The 13804-nt window shown below is 41.0% G+C and overlaps 1 protein-coding gene across 1 annotated transcript in view; it reads left to right on the top strand.

Annotated features, from left to right (window-relative positions):
* The window catches only part of igsf9a (immunoglobulin superfamily, member 9a), a 242568-nt gene that overhangs the window by 107762 nt on the left and 121002 nt on the right, over positions 1 to 13804 (top strand). Inside the window, exon 5 of the mRNA XM_020919260.2 lies at positions 8567 to 8703. Coding sequence (XP_020774919.2) covers positions 8567 to 8703 — 137 coding nt within the window. The remainder of the gene's footprint in view (positions 1 to 8566; positions 8704 to 13804) is intronic.

The following is a 13804-nucleotide window of genomic DNA, read 5'->3' as shown; positions in this document are numbered from 1 at the left end:
GTACCCTGGCATAGACCTTACCGGGGAGGCTGAGGAGTGTGATTCCCCTGTAATTGGAACACACCCTCCGGTCCCCCTTCTTATACAGAGGGACCACCACCCCGGTTTGCCAGTCCAGAGGTACTGTCCCCGACCGCCACGCGATGTTGAAGAGGCGTGTCAACCAACACAGCCCCACAACATCCAGAGACTTAAGGTACTCAGGACGGATCTCATCCACCCCCGGAGCCTTGCCACCAAGGAGCTTGCCACCCACCTCAGTGACTTCAGCCAGGGTGATGGATGAGTCCACCTCTGAGTCTCCAGCCTCTGCTTCCTCCTCGGAAGACGTGACGGTGGGATTGAGGAGATCCTCAAAGTATTCCTTCCACCGCCCGACAACATCCAGAGTTGAGATCGGGGAGGCCGTTCCTCCCGATCACCCCTCTCCAGGTGTCACTGGCGTTGCCCACGTGGGCGTTGAAGTCCCCCAGTAGAACAACGGAGTCCCCAGTCGGTGCACTGTCCAGTACCCCTCCCAGGGACTCCAAGAAGGCCGGGTACTCTACACTGCTGTTCGGCCCGTAGGCTGACACCACAGTGAGAGACCTGTCCCCGACCCGAAGGCGCAGGGACGCGACCCTCTCGTTCACCGGGGTAAACTCCAACACGTGGCGGCTGAGCTGTGGGGCTATAAGCAAGCCCACACCAGCTCGCCGCCGCTCCCCGTGGGCAACGCCAGAAAAATGGAGGGTCCAACCCCCTTCAAGGAGTTGGGTACCAGAGCCCAAGCTGTGCGTAGAAGTGAGCCCGACTATATCTAGCCGGTATCTCTCAACCTCCCGCACAAGCTTGGGCTCCTCCCCCCCCAGCGAGGTGACGTTCCACGTCGCCACAGCCAGATGCTGTGTGTGCGGACCAGGCCGTCGGGACACCCTTCCCCGACCGCCGCCCAGTCCTCTATGCACCCGACCCCTATGAACCCCTCTGCGGGTGGTGAGCCCACAGGAGGGTGGACCCACGTCGTCCTTTCGGGCTGAGCCCGGCCGGGCCCCGTGGGCAAAGGCCCGGCCACCAAGCGCTCGCATTCGAGCCCCAACCCCAGGCCTGGCTCCAGGGTGGGGCCCCGGCTGCGCCATACCGGGCGACGTCACGGTCCTCGATATTAAACTGTTCATGTGGGTTCTATGAACTGCTCTTAGTCTGCCCCGTCACCTAGGATCTGTTTGCCATGGGAGACCCTACCAGGGGCATAAAGCCCCGGGCAACATAGCTCCTAGGATCATTCGGGTACGCAAACTCCCCCACCACGGTAAGGTGGCAGTTCAAGGGGAAACACCCAAACCATGAAAAAAATGCAACTTATAGTCAGAAAAATACGGTAATAAAGAGTTACTCAGATGTGTGAATGAAGCAAAACACCACTCCAGGTATGTTTTTGATGAGATAACAACATCTTAACATGGCTTCAAGCTCAGAAGAGTCAATTTTGCGTAATAATGAACCTTTAAATGAGAAAATGTGATATGACCATAGGCATGTTCAAAAGAGAATTAAAGCCACAAAAATGCAAAATATGCGTTCTCGAAATAAAACATTAATCGCAATTGTAATGCCTGTCAGAAAAGTCGCAATTCTATATTTTTTTCCAAATCGTAAAACCGTATTCCCAAATGAAAACATCACAGCAGTTGTTATTGTTGCGTCGCTAAAGCTATTTGCATGGAAAAACCTAGTTATCAGAAATCACTGGCAGGTGTTGTGCGCTTCGGAGTAAGTGATTCACCGGATCACAGCTGTTTGCCGACTCGGATACAACCAACTCTCTCCGCACTTAAGATAAAGATAGATTTTCTCTTATGAAAATGCACTATCGATTTGCAATTCAATAAAGTCTTGCGGAAAAGATTTAACACAGCCATCTCAACGGAATTTTCCAGTTTTCTTAGAATGTATCATATTTACTATGGGCTGAATCAATAAGGTTGTGTATCTCCTGAGAGCATTGCTGGCCTCCAAATGGTACTCTATATTGCTTTGTGAGAAAGTACATGTTCTTTAATACTTTGAGTTCGGAGTTCCAAAGTGGCAGTTATTTGTTTTTTTTTCTTTCAGCACCAAGGCACCTGAAGAGAGGTAGAATTGCCGGACTATAGGTGTTATAGATACACTACACCGTCCCACTGGCCCTGAGCTATCCTTCAATGTCTCTGCTACAGTCCGTCAGTCAGGGCCCTGGGAGAGGATGTATATGATACTTTATGAACTAGAGCTGCCGGATTTATCGCAATGAATTAGAAATTGTGATTTGAATGGATGCAATTAGCAAATCGCAAAGGCTGTAAATGCATATTGTGTAAATGCTTTTCTGCGTGGAGATGTTATTGCTTTATCTGGAATGTTTCACAGTATGGTATTAAATGTTTCTATCATCATGGAGACCAAACCAGACCAAGTTACAGGTCAGATCTGTGGACAGGTGACCCTGTTCACAGTCAGAATGTTGTTTTTCTCTGTATTTTTGACTAATCAAACCACCTGTACTTGAATAAATGTAAGGTAGATCAGTCCGTGTATCATTTGTTCATAAATTTTTCAATATAAAACAAAAAATAAGAAAACGAAAAAATAACAGTTTTCTTCATTATTTGATTTTGATTTCGTGTTTAAATGAATAATGGATAAAACAGATAATGTTTCAGTGACTTAAAATGTGGTGCCAGGTCTTTTGCGCCACATACGGACTGAACCAGGTCTGGGACCAGACCGGAACCAGACCGGGACAAAGACCAGGACTTAAACCGGGACCAGACCAGGACTGAGCCTGGGACCAGGACCAGGACTGAGACTGGGACTGAGACCGGGACTGAGACCGGGACTGAGCCTGGGACTGAGACCAGGACCAGACCAGAACTGAGACCAGAACTGAGACCGGGAACAGGACCAGGACTAAGACCGGGACTGAGACCAGAACCAGACCATGACCAAACCGGGACTGAGACAGGGACCAGACCCGAACTGAGGCCGGGTCCAGACTGGGACTGAGACCGGGACCAGACGAGGACCAGACCAGGACTGAGACCACGACTGACACTGGGACCAGACCAGAACTGAAAAAGGTTTAGTCCTGGTTTAGTCTTGTTTTAGTCCTGATTCAGTCCTGGTTCAGTCCATATGTTTAAGTCATGGAAACGGGAAATGGCATTTCCCCCCCCCCCATTATTCATTTAAACACAAAATCAAAAACTGAAAAAATTAACCCTTATCTGTTTTTTTCATTTTGGTTTTGAAGACAAATAACGAAGAAAATTGTTGTTTTTTCATTTTCTTATTTTTGGTTTTATTTTGAAAAACGAATGACACACGGATTTAGATTTGTTTCATTGTCTGTCTGTGGAAATTCTAAGCAATTATGTACAGTATCCATAGAAACATGCAGGTGACGGGCCCCCAACTGAAAAGTTATACAGTGCACCTTTAACTGCAAACTCATCCGAAAAGATCCAATTTTGTCCAGTTTGTTTACAATATCTATCTACTTTCAATAAAAAACTCTGCTCTGGTCTCTATGAGCTGTGAAAAGCTCGGAGAAACTATTTCGGTGAATTACAATGCTTGAAATGCACAAGGTAAGTGAGGAATAACTTTGGACCGCTGACTTGTTTTTAAAGTATTTTAAATCAGGTACAGCTTGCTACAGACACAGGTACAGATCCTTGCAAAAATGAGCTTTGTTATAAGTTTCTCATCATAAGCATGCTCTGAGTTGTGTTTCGTTTCATCCACACATTTTCCTATGATCCTGTAAGTACTCACTAATAGTATGTCAAATCATATACTATATAACTGAACTCACTTGTTTTGTATTTCGTATTTATTTGACCTCCATTGGCTGTAGAAGCATAGCTACTCTGGAGTCATCATATAAAACTGACATGACATAACAATACACAACTCACTTGTTGCTATTGAACTGATGAATGAACATTTGATTGAAAATACACGGCGAATTCCATGTTTGTATATGTAAACATGATTTTATTTATTACATGCTCAAATAAATCAGTGAAAGCAGGTTCTCAAACTTTTCACAACAATTTCTACCTAAGAAAGAGCATAATATTCACGACTGTAGAGAGCAGTATTGTTAGTAATTTAGTAAGAATATCTTGCAAGATTAAAATGCCACAAGATTATCTTGCTCTACTATCCAAACCCCTAGTCAGTCTGGCGCCATCTAGTGCCTCCACTCAATTTCATTTCCCTCCAGCGACTAGGTCAAGAATCGGAATACACTAGATATTTCGAAAAAATCCTGTAAGTGAGAGCTCGGGCACCAGCCAATCAGCGAAGAGCCATACATTTTGTGTTGGCAACGATTCCTGAGATCAAGGATTTAAAGTTGGAACAAAGAGAATGTTTGTTGAATTTTATCAAGGGGAAAGACGTTATTGTCCTTCTTCCTATGGGATTTGGGAAAAGCTTAATATACCAGTTAGCCCTGTTAGCGGCGCATTACATACATCATGACCAAATAGCAGCGATTGGTTAAATGAAAAAAGTACGCGCCTACTGTCGAGCGAACACTGCAAGGTCAGACAGTCTCTACGAAGTGAGACCAGCTGATCAATCAGGCTACCAAACCCCAGCACTTAATGCCAATCATGGATCAGTGCTAGTACAGCCTCTGCAACTCACTCAATGGATTCTGGAGGTTCTGAGCTTTCACATGAGGCCTGACCTCTCCATATAGGCAGAATAAAACAAAACAAATGTATGTATGTGTCTTCCATGTGCAGGTTAATGTTTCAGTTGTGATTGCAGTACCTTTATTAAAACAGTAACAGCTCCGGCTTCATACAGTTCAGAGAAATACAGAGAATCCATCGACAATCCTAAAGCTCTGTACAAACAGTGCACCGAGGTGATCTGTGTGTCCTCAGCTCTTCTCCACCTCTGTCTGTGCAGTACAAACATGTCAATAAAGCCTGTGGTTCTTCTCCGTTTTGTATTGCAGCTTTCTACCATTTTATAACATTGTTCCCTCCTCAAAGGTTTTAGATGTCATCAATGCATGTTTGAGTAATGTAGTGATCTCTCCCAGGCCCTGTTTGAACCCTCCTTACAGTTAGCAGTACAACTCTGTCCAGAACAAGCCTACATCATCGATATACAAAACATGATTTAAACCTGTACGCAACAACTTGACAAACTTGATGTGATTTTCAGTAGTTTCATTCACCGAATGCTAATGATTGCGTTGTAGTAGCACTCTGACGGGGTTGTGACTTCACATGTGGAGTGCATGGAGATGTTAATATGTTGGTTTTGGTGAATATACTGTAGTTTTTGGACTATAAGTCGCACTTTTTTTCATGGTTTGGGTGGTATATATTAAAATTTTCACATTGACGGCCACGAGAGGGCGCTCTAGGCTTGTGTGTCAGTATCTGCTACTACTGTACCCCTGTCACTTGGTGCCCTACTGCACATGTCTCCTGCAGAAAAAGCTGCTGTCCTGCTGCAAATAGTGAAATATTCATCTGAAAATGGTAATTGAGCAACAGAAAGAAAGTTTGGAATGAACTTGTGAGGGACTGGTGGAAGGCGGGAATGGAGAACACAGCTTCACGGCAACCGGGAGGGTGCACCAAGTAACTTTCCTGGAAGTCACTGGATGGATCGACAAAGCCTGGACTTCAGTGACCACAAAACCATCCTTTTGGGATTCAGAAAGGCCGGAATAATTCTAACTGGAACTGTATGCTGAGCCTGACAACAGCTACACAGAAGAGGAAACTGCAATCCGTTTACCTCCTGGATCTATAGTTTACTTCCTGAGGTCGCGATGTTGCTCAGAAATGACACCAAGGATGAAGAATAAAATTTTGTGATTTGGAGTGTTGTCGAGAATTTGGTAAACTTATGTTATGGTGTTCATGCTCTAGTTATCTGAAGAACTGTTCATATGTGACATTAACATACCAGCCTGTTTAGCCTGTTGTTCTCTATTTTGTTGTTGTTGTTACTATAACTTGTCATTCAAGATGAAATGTCGGTTCCTGGTCTCTGATTTTATAAAATAAATTTCCCCCAAAAAGTTCGATTTATAGTCCGGTGCGACTTATATATGTTTTTTTCTTCTTCATGACGCATTTTTTGGCTGGTGCGACTTATACTCCGGAGCGACTTATAGTCCAAAAAATACGCTAGCATTTTCAAAACAATAAAAGGTAACATGGTGATCAGTTAATAGCAGTTAGTCCCCACAGAAGTAAAATCCCCCCTTTTTAAGGAATGAAAAACAAATCAAATGGCCGACTACTGCCCTCATTCTTTTAAGAGTTTCAGAAATGAACTGCCCTAAGATGCCTCATATTCTAAGTGCTTACCAAACACAACAATCACCGTAGAGCATCGTGTTTATTACTAAATATCGAGCCACTTTTTTGAAATATGTACGCTAACGGCGAATACGTTTAAGACTGGCGCTTCTGTTAGCTCATTGCCATGGTACGTGCCAAACAATAATTGCTGTATCGACCGAGCGGAGGAAGATAAAGTGGACGTCAATATTTCACATTTCAGATCCATCAAATAAAGGGAGACTCGCACTTAAGAACAAGCTGACAATTGCGTAACTTATTGCTAACATAAAGAAAGTTCTATTAAGGTTCGAGTGCTTTGCCAACTTCAAAATATTGGTGGGAAGCAGTTTGCGGTTCAAAATGGCTGACATTTCAAATTAATGTTTATGGATTACAGTAATTCTACACAATTAAGATATTGGGGGAGTGGCTAGAGCGTCTTTAAATTTTGGATGTTGATTTTTTAGCTCTGACCGCTGGCTGCTTTGTTTGTGTCATTTGGCAAAACACTTCGCTCAGCTTGGTCCAAAGTTATTCCTCACTTACTTTAAGCATTCCGAGCGTCCTAATTATATACCACGGTACGTTTATTATCACAAATTTCAGTTGCTAATGATATTGCTTACAACTTTTAATCTAATTTATACAACATCTGTACTGGTTTGGCACGACAGATTTTGCTGAAATGCGTAGAAGGAAATTTGGCACAAAGCTTTACAAGGGACTTAAATTAAACTACGAAATTGTCTTTCTAAAATAGGAGTCTCCAACCTTTTTCCTCCCGTGAGCTTTACAAAACAAAAATGCCAGAGAGCTTCTAATTTTAGTGGCTGCGAGAAATTGAGACGATCATAAGAAAGAGGGCGAGCGTTTGGATACAGTTAGACGCCTATAAAACATAAACCATTGTCCATTTATTAGTGCACAAAGTTGGACAATAGTAATAGGCATGTACTTAACCACATTTTTATTATTCAGCACAATGGTATAATTCCAAAATCTGTTGGCGAGCTACTTGGAAAGGGGTGGAGAGTTACCGGTAGGTCCTGAGCCACAGGTTGGAGAGCCCTGTTCTAAAATGTTAAAGCAAATATATTATGCTTGGGTCTGCTACACTGTTATAATCTCTGACAGCAGTGGATCTTTTTGTCATTTTTATTTAATTTAGACATTTTAAACACAATTTTCATCTAAAACAACTTAATAAAAGAAAACTGTGATTCCCAATGGGAGCTGAGAATGTGAGGTTGAGTGTCTAGAGAGAGTGATGATCAGGAGTGAATGAACTGAATGATGATTTTGATAAAGGATGATGATTTTAAGATGCTAAGAGAACTGGGTGTAAATGAGGATCTGGAATTGTTAAGTTGCTCAGGTCATTATAAAGACATTCTCTTTGTATGTTTGATTTTACGAACTTTCAAATCAACCTGCCCAGAGACGACAGGTGGAAGTTTGCAGTTTGCACTAGTATTACAACCTGGCACAATGTATCACTCCTAGGACCTGGCGTATATATGTCCACACACATTTTGGTTTGTTCAGGCTCTTAATAAATAGTTTCTGCAAATCATTATTCAATTGTGACTTTATTGTGTTTCATCAAAATGATTAAAAAACATAAAAAATGAATGTTTTATTTAACATATGTAGACATATAAATATAAAAAATATAATATTTCTTTCAGGTCACAATCATTCCAAATAACAAAGAGAAATCAATAAACCATGTTCAGGTCCTAGGAGGTAATGTATATTGTATATTGTGCACTGTCCCTGTCTCATTAAATAAATAAACTCAATGTCATCACAACAAAGAGTTGTGCAGCTGTCGGCATCTCCGATGGATGGCTACACATCACACTAACAAACCAAAATTTGTACCAAAATGACAATGTAACATTGCATAATCCTACGTGTATCACCAATTAAGAAAATAAAATTTACTAATGAAGTAAGTACAGAGCAGGTGGGTGTGTTGATTGGCGGTGAAAATGGGACTTGATCGGCAGTATGGCGTCTTGAAAGTAAGTGCTTAAAGATTGCCCAAACATGCACAAATCACTCCAAATACAACTTCAGAGGGTCAATGAAGGGGAAACATATGTCTAATTTAACAGAATGGTCTTGACATAACTTAAAATGTTTAGTAAGGAACAACACAAGAAAATTTGTCATTTGTTGTTTTTTATTCATATTTTGTTATCTGTGTATTTCAGCTCCTCCCACTCTCACCAAAGCCCCGCCTCCCGTCATCGAGGTCCTGGTTGGAAATCCGCTGTCTCTCACCTGCGTCGCCAGCGGCAACCCAGCTCCGGTGATCACATGGTTCAAAGACAACAAAGTACTGCAGACGGTAAGTCTCCCTCATGTATGTGTAATATATAGGAGTACTACAGTGCACACATGAGCTTTAAAACTCCTGCTGATAAGACATGACGACAGGATATTACACAGAACAGGACACACTTATAGTACAGACACTGATTAGATTTTATCTCTCTCTAGTAACTAACAAACTCTGGTCTTTCTCACTTTTCCTTTAAACTTTAAAGGTCCTATGTTACACAAAACGGACTCTTTAAACCATGTTATAATGTTGTTACCTCATCAAAAACATACCTGGAATTGTGTTTTGTTCCACTTACACGTGTTTCACATCTCAGAAACATTCAGGGTTTTGTTTTTAAGATGAAACAACATACGGACTTTGTATACATTCTATATTCTATTCTTATTTGGTTGAGATAAGATAAGAGAAAAGTTTACTTACAGTGTTCTAATGTAAGATGCAAGAACACAAAAAAGGTGTTTTAAAAGGGGCTTTTGTCTCTCAGATGGAAAACACTCCACCTTGTGATGTCATGTGGTAATACAGGAAGTCCTCCTCGGTGTTTTTAGACTCCATACACCTTCACTAAAATCATTCAGATAATTTCAGACCTGTAATTACCAATCTCTACTGAACAAAGGCAAAAGTGTAGCTGTTAACTTGAAAACTACCGCTTGATGACATCACAAGGTGGAACAGAGCATTTTGAGCTCTGGAGATGTAGACAGAATAACAATAAAGAGTTACTTAAACGTGTGAATGAAACAAAACACAACTGAGTGTGTTTTTCATGAGGTAACAACATTCTAACATGGTCCATTTTGTGTAATATCGAACCTTTAAGATGTCTTTGTCACTGTGATTTTCTGTGTGAGAGACTTGTATAAAAGCACAAATCAGCTCACCTGTTGTAGTTCCAACCAAATCAGCTCCTTCTGATCAGACCGTGTTAAAATAAAACTCTTTAAAATAAAACGCTTCTAACACAGCAGTGCTTCCAGTTAGCACCACACCCCTAAGGAATGTTCATGTCATCATCTGCAAAGTATCAATACGACAGTGCGACTGGGGTCAGAACTTTTCATGTTTGTCTGTGAAGATGGAAAGCCCCTTTTATAGTACGAGGCTCCTCCCCCAAATCAATTAACAATGAAAAACTCTACTCTCTACTCGCCTTTCTCTCTACAAATAGAAACAAACACATTCCCTCTTAAATACTGAAAAATCATAAACATTACCACAAACAAAAATACCCTAATAATAATCTCTAAGCACAGATAGGAATAAAAAATATATACTGTATATTATTCATTACAAAAACTGAAAATCAAATGATGTTACTCGTGACGTCAGTGCGTAGCGAGCTGCTGGTACGGCGTTGATCTGATTTGACCTGCTTTAACTTAGCGTGCGGGAGCCAGCTATGATTTGGAGAGTGCCCAAACTGCCCTCCCACTGCTCCAAGTATGATTCATGCTTCTGTACACGCTACAGTATCAATGAATGGAACCAAGCGCACAACGAAACGATGCTGCTGTTCTGTTTAGTTGGATGATTTGGCCTTAAATTAGCTTCTTCTTCCTCATCTTTTCTGGGGAAGGGGGTTCAATTTGCGATGCCGAGAGATGGAATTAGAAGTGCGACTGAAGAAGTGTTAATAAGTGTGAAGAATATTGCAGCCAAGTAATGTATGGAACGCATTCAGATTGTGTAATTGTTACCAACTCATTATGTAAAAATCAACATTTACTGTCAATTAGGCTAAATCTAGAGCTTGAAGTAGCCGGTATTAACCAACAGTTTTCCAGTTAGTCTCGCTCATCTTTTTTGTTGAAAATCAAACTTCTAAACAGAACCATGAACGCGCAGGCTGATCACAATATGATCAAGGGTCTTTTTTCAAAATTGTGCAGCTATATACGAAACGGACTCTTGTGATCTTCTAATGATGTTATAATTAGGGCTGGCTATCTTTAAGAAGCTGCTGATACGATACATACTAGAGGTCTGCGTGGGAATTTTCAGTCCCGCTTCTGCAAAGAATTGTAATTTTGAGTCCTGCTCCTGCCCGCAAATCCTGCAAGATGGGGTTGTTCGCTTTCTTAAACTCTATCAAACACTTAGTAGCGGAAAGGAATTGTCTGTGAGATTAGACCACGTCCACAAGCTTAGGCTGCTTAAAATGTTCTTATTAAGGCCAAATAAAATAAAATAAAATAGGCCATGATACGATACATACCTCGATACATAGGCCACGATACGATACATACCTCGATACATAGGCCACGATACGATACATTCCTCGATACATAGGCCACGATACGATACCTCGATACATACCATCGATACATACCTCGATACATAGATACATACATACCTCGATACATAGGCCTCGATACATAGGCCTCGATACGATACATACCTCGATACATAGGCCACGATACGTGATACATACCTCGATACATAGGCCACGATGGATACATACCTCGATACATAGGCCTCGATACGATACATACCTCGATACATAGGCCTCGATACGATACATACCTCGATACATAGGCCACGATGTGATACATACCTCGATACATATGCCACGATAAGATACATACCTCGATACATAGGCCACGATACGATACATTCCTCGATACATAGGCCACGATACGATACATACCTCGATACATAGGCCTCGATACGATACATTCCTCGATACATAGGCCACGATATGATACATACCTCGATATATAGGCCACGATAAGAAACATACCTCGATACATAGGCCACGATGTGATACATACCTCAATACATAGGCCACAATGTGATACATACCTCGATACATATGCCACGATAAGATACATACCTCGATACATAGGCCTCAATACGATACATACCTCGATACATAGGCCTCGATACGATACATACCTCGATACATAGGCCACGATAAGATACATACCTCGATACATAGGCCTCGGTATGATACATACCTCGATACATATGCCACGATAAGATACATACCTCGATACATAGGCCTCGATACGATACATACCTCGATACATAGGCCACGATGTGATACATACCTCGATACATAGGCCACGATATGATACATTCCTCGATACATAGGCCACGATACGATACATACCTCGATATATAGGCCACGATAAGAAACATACCTCGATACATAGGCCACGATGTGATACATACCTCAATACATAGGCCACAATGTGATACATACCTCGATATATAGGCCACGATAAGAAACATACCTCGATACATAGGCCACGATGTGATACATTCCTCGATACATAGGCCACGATACGATACATACCTCGATATATAGGCCACGATAAGAAACATACCTCGATACATAGGCCACGATGTGATACATACCTCGATACATAGGCCACAATGTGATACATACCTCGATACATATGCCACGATAAGATACATACCTCGATACATAGGCCTCGATACGATACATACCTCGATACATAGGCCTCGATACGATACATACCTCGATACATAGGCCACGATGTGATACATACCTCGATACATAGGCCACGATATGATACATACCTCGATACATATGCCACGATATACGATACATACCACGATACGATACATACCTCGATACATAGGCCACGATGTGATACATACCTCGATACATATGCCACGATAAGAAACATACCTCGATACATAGGCCATAATACGATACATATCTCGATACAATGAACTTTTGATTCAATACAATATAATACAAATCGATTTGATACGGTTCAATAAAACTAAAGAGTAAATCATGGCTGTGATACTAAAAGTCTTTGTTAAACCACTTCTTGTGCAAAGTTCTAATGAAACACAAACATTTTAATCATCAAAACAGTGAAAATGTCAAATGAGTCGCATAAACGAGTTTCCTTCCACTAAACCAGGGGTGTCAAACTCAGATTCACAGAGGCCAAAATTAAAAACTGGGACTAAGTCAACAACATCTGCATGTTTTCTCTTCTTTCAAGATATGTAATGTTGAAAATAAATATTTAATAATAGTTTTGCTTAAACATTGAATCAAGAACAAGCAAAATATAAAACAACATTTTAAATAAATAATGTCTATAGCCTATCTGTAGCTTTTGAACTCCTTTTTTTTTTTTTTTTTTTTTTTCACAAGCCAACAACCAGTCAAAAATAACAACGTGCTTCAATGAAAATCCAGTCTTTAGCAGATGCCAATGAGTGTAAGCAGGTGTGGTTTGTAAAGCATTCTGGGATTTGTAGTATTAGTGATGCATGTGTCATACTGGTGCGACAGCCAGTGGCAGCTCATATTTGACATGATCTTGTGGGCCAAATATAATTATATCACGGGCCAAATTTAGCCCTGAGTTTTACCCTGAGTCTGACATGTCTGCTCTAAACAAAACTATCGCACTGTAACAAAAGAATCTAGTAAAATATACCAAAAAATACTCTTGGTGATATGTCGATACAGCAGCCCACTGTATCGATACTGCATCATCACATTAAGCGATACCATATGTCGATGTTTTGATATTTTTGTGCACCTCTAGTTATAATGTTACTTCATCAAAAACATGGTAAAATACCTGGAATTGTGTTTTGTTTCATTCACACGTTTGAGGAACTCTTCATTATTATAGTGTGTTTACATCTCCAAAACTCAAAATGCTCTGTTCCTCCTTGTGATGTCATAAGGTGACAGTGTTCAAGTCAGCTGAGATCAGTTCCAATTCAATTCCAGGGCTGAAATTATCCAAATGATTCTAGTGAACATGGATGGCATTTAAAAACACGGTGGAGCGCTTCTTGTATTACAACATGACATCACAAGGTGGACTGGAGCGTTTTCTGCTTGAGAGAAGAACTCAGCCTAAATGTGCAGAGTTTGTGTGTTAAAAATGTGTAAATGAAACAAAGCACAACTCCAGATATGGATTATTATTATTATTATTATTATTAAAATGGATGAAATTGAAAATTCTAAAATTTCTTCGATAATGCGCCGCTCTTGAATCTGGAATATAGACCTCACCGAGTTTCACGAATGCTACTTTTTGCCCAACTCACACATTTTTCTATTTCATATTCAATTTCCAGCTAGAATACATAA

This window comes from Boleophthalmus pectinirostris, unplaced genomic scaffold (assembly GCF_026225935.1).
Source record: "Boleophthalmus pectinirostris isolate CB_2022bp ecotype Guang Dong unplaced genomic scaffold, ASM2622593v1 HiC_scaffold_18, whole genome shotgun sequence".
Lineage (NCBI taxonomy): Eukaryota > Metazoa > Chordata > Actinopteri > Gobiiformes > Gobiidae > Boleophthalmus > Boleophthalmus pectinirostris.
This window is presented reverse-complemented; position numbering and strand designations above follow the sequence as displayed.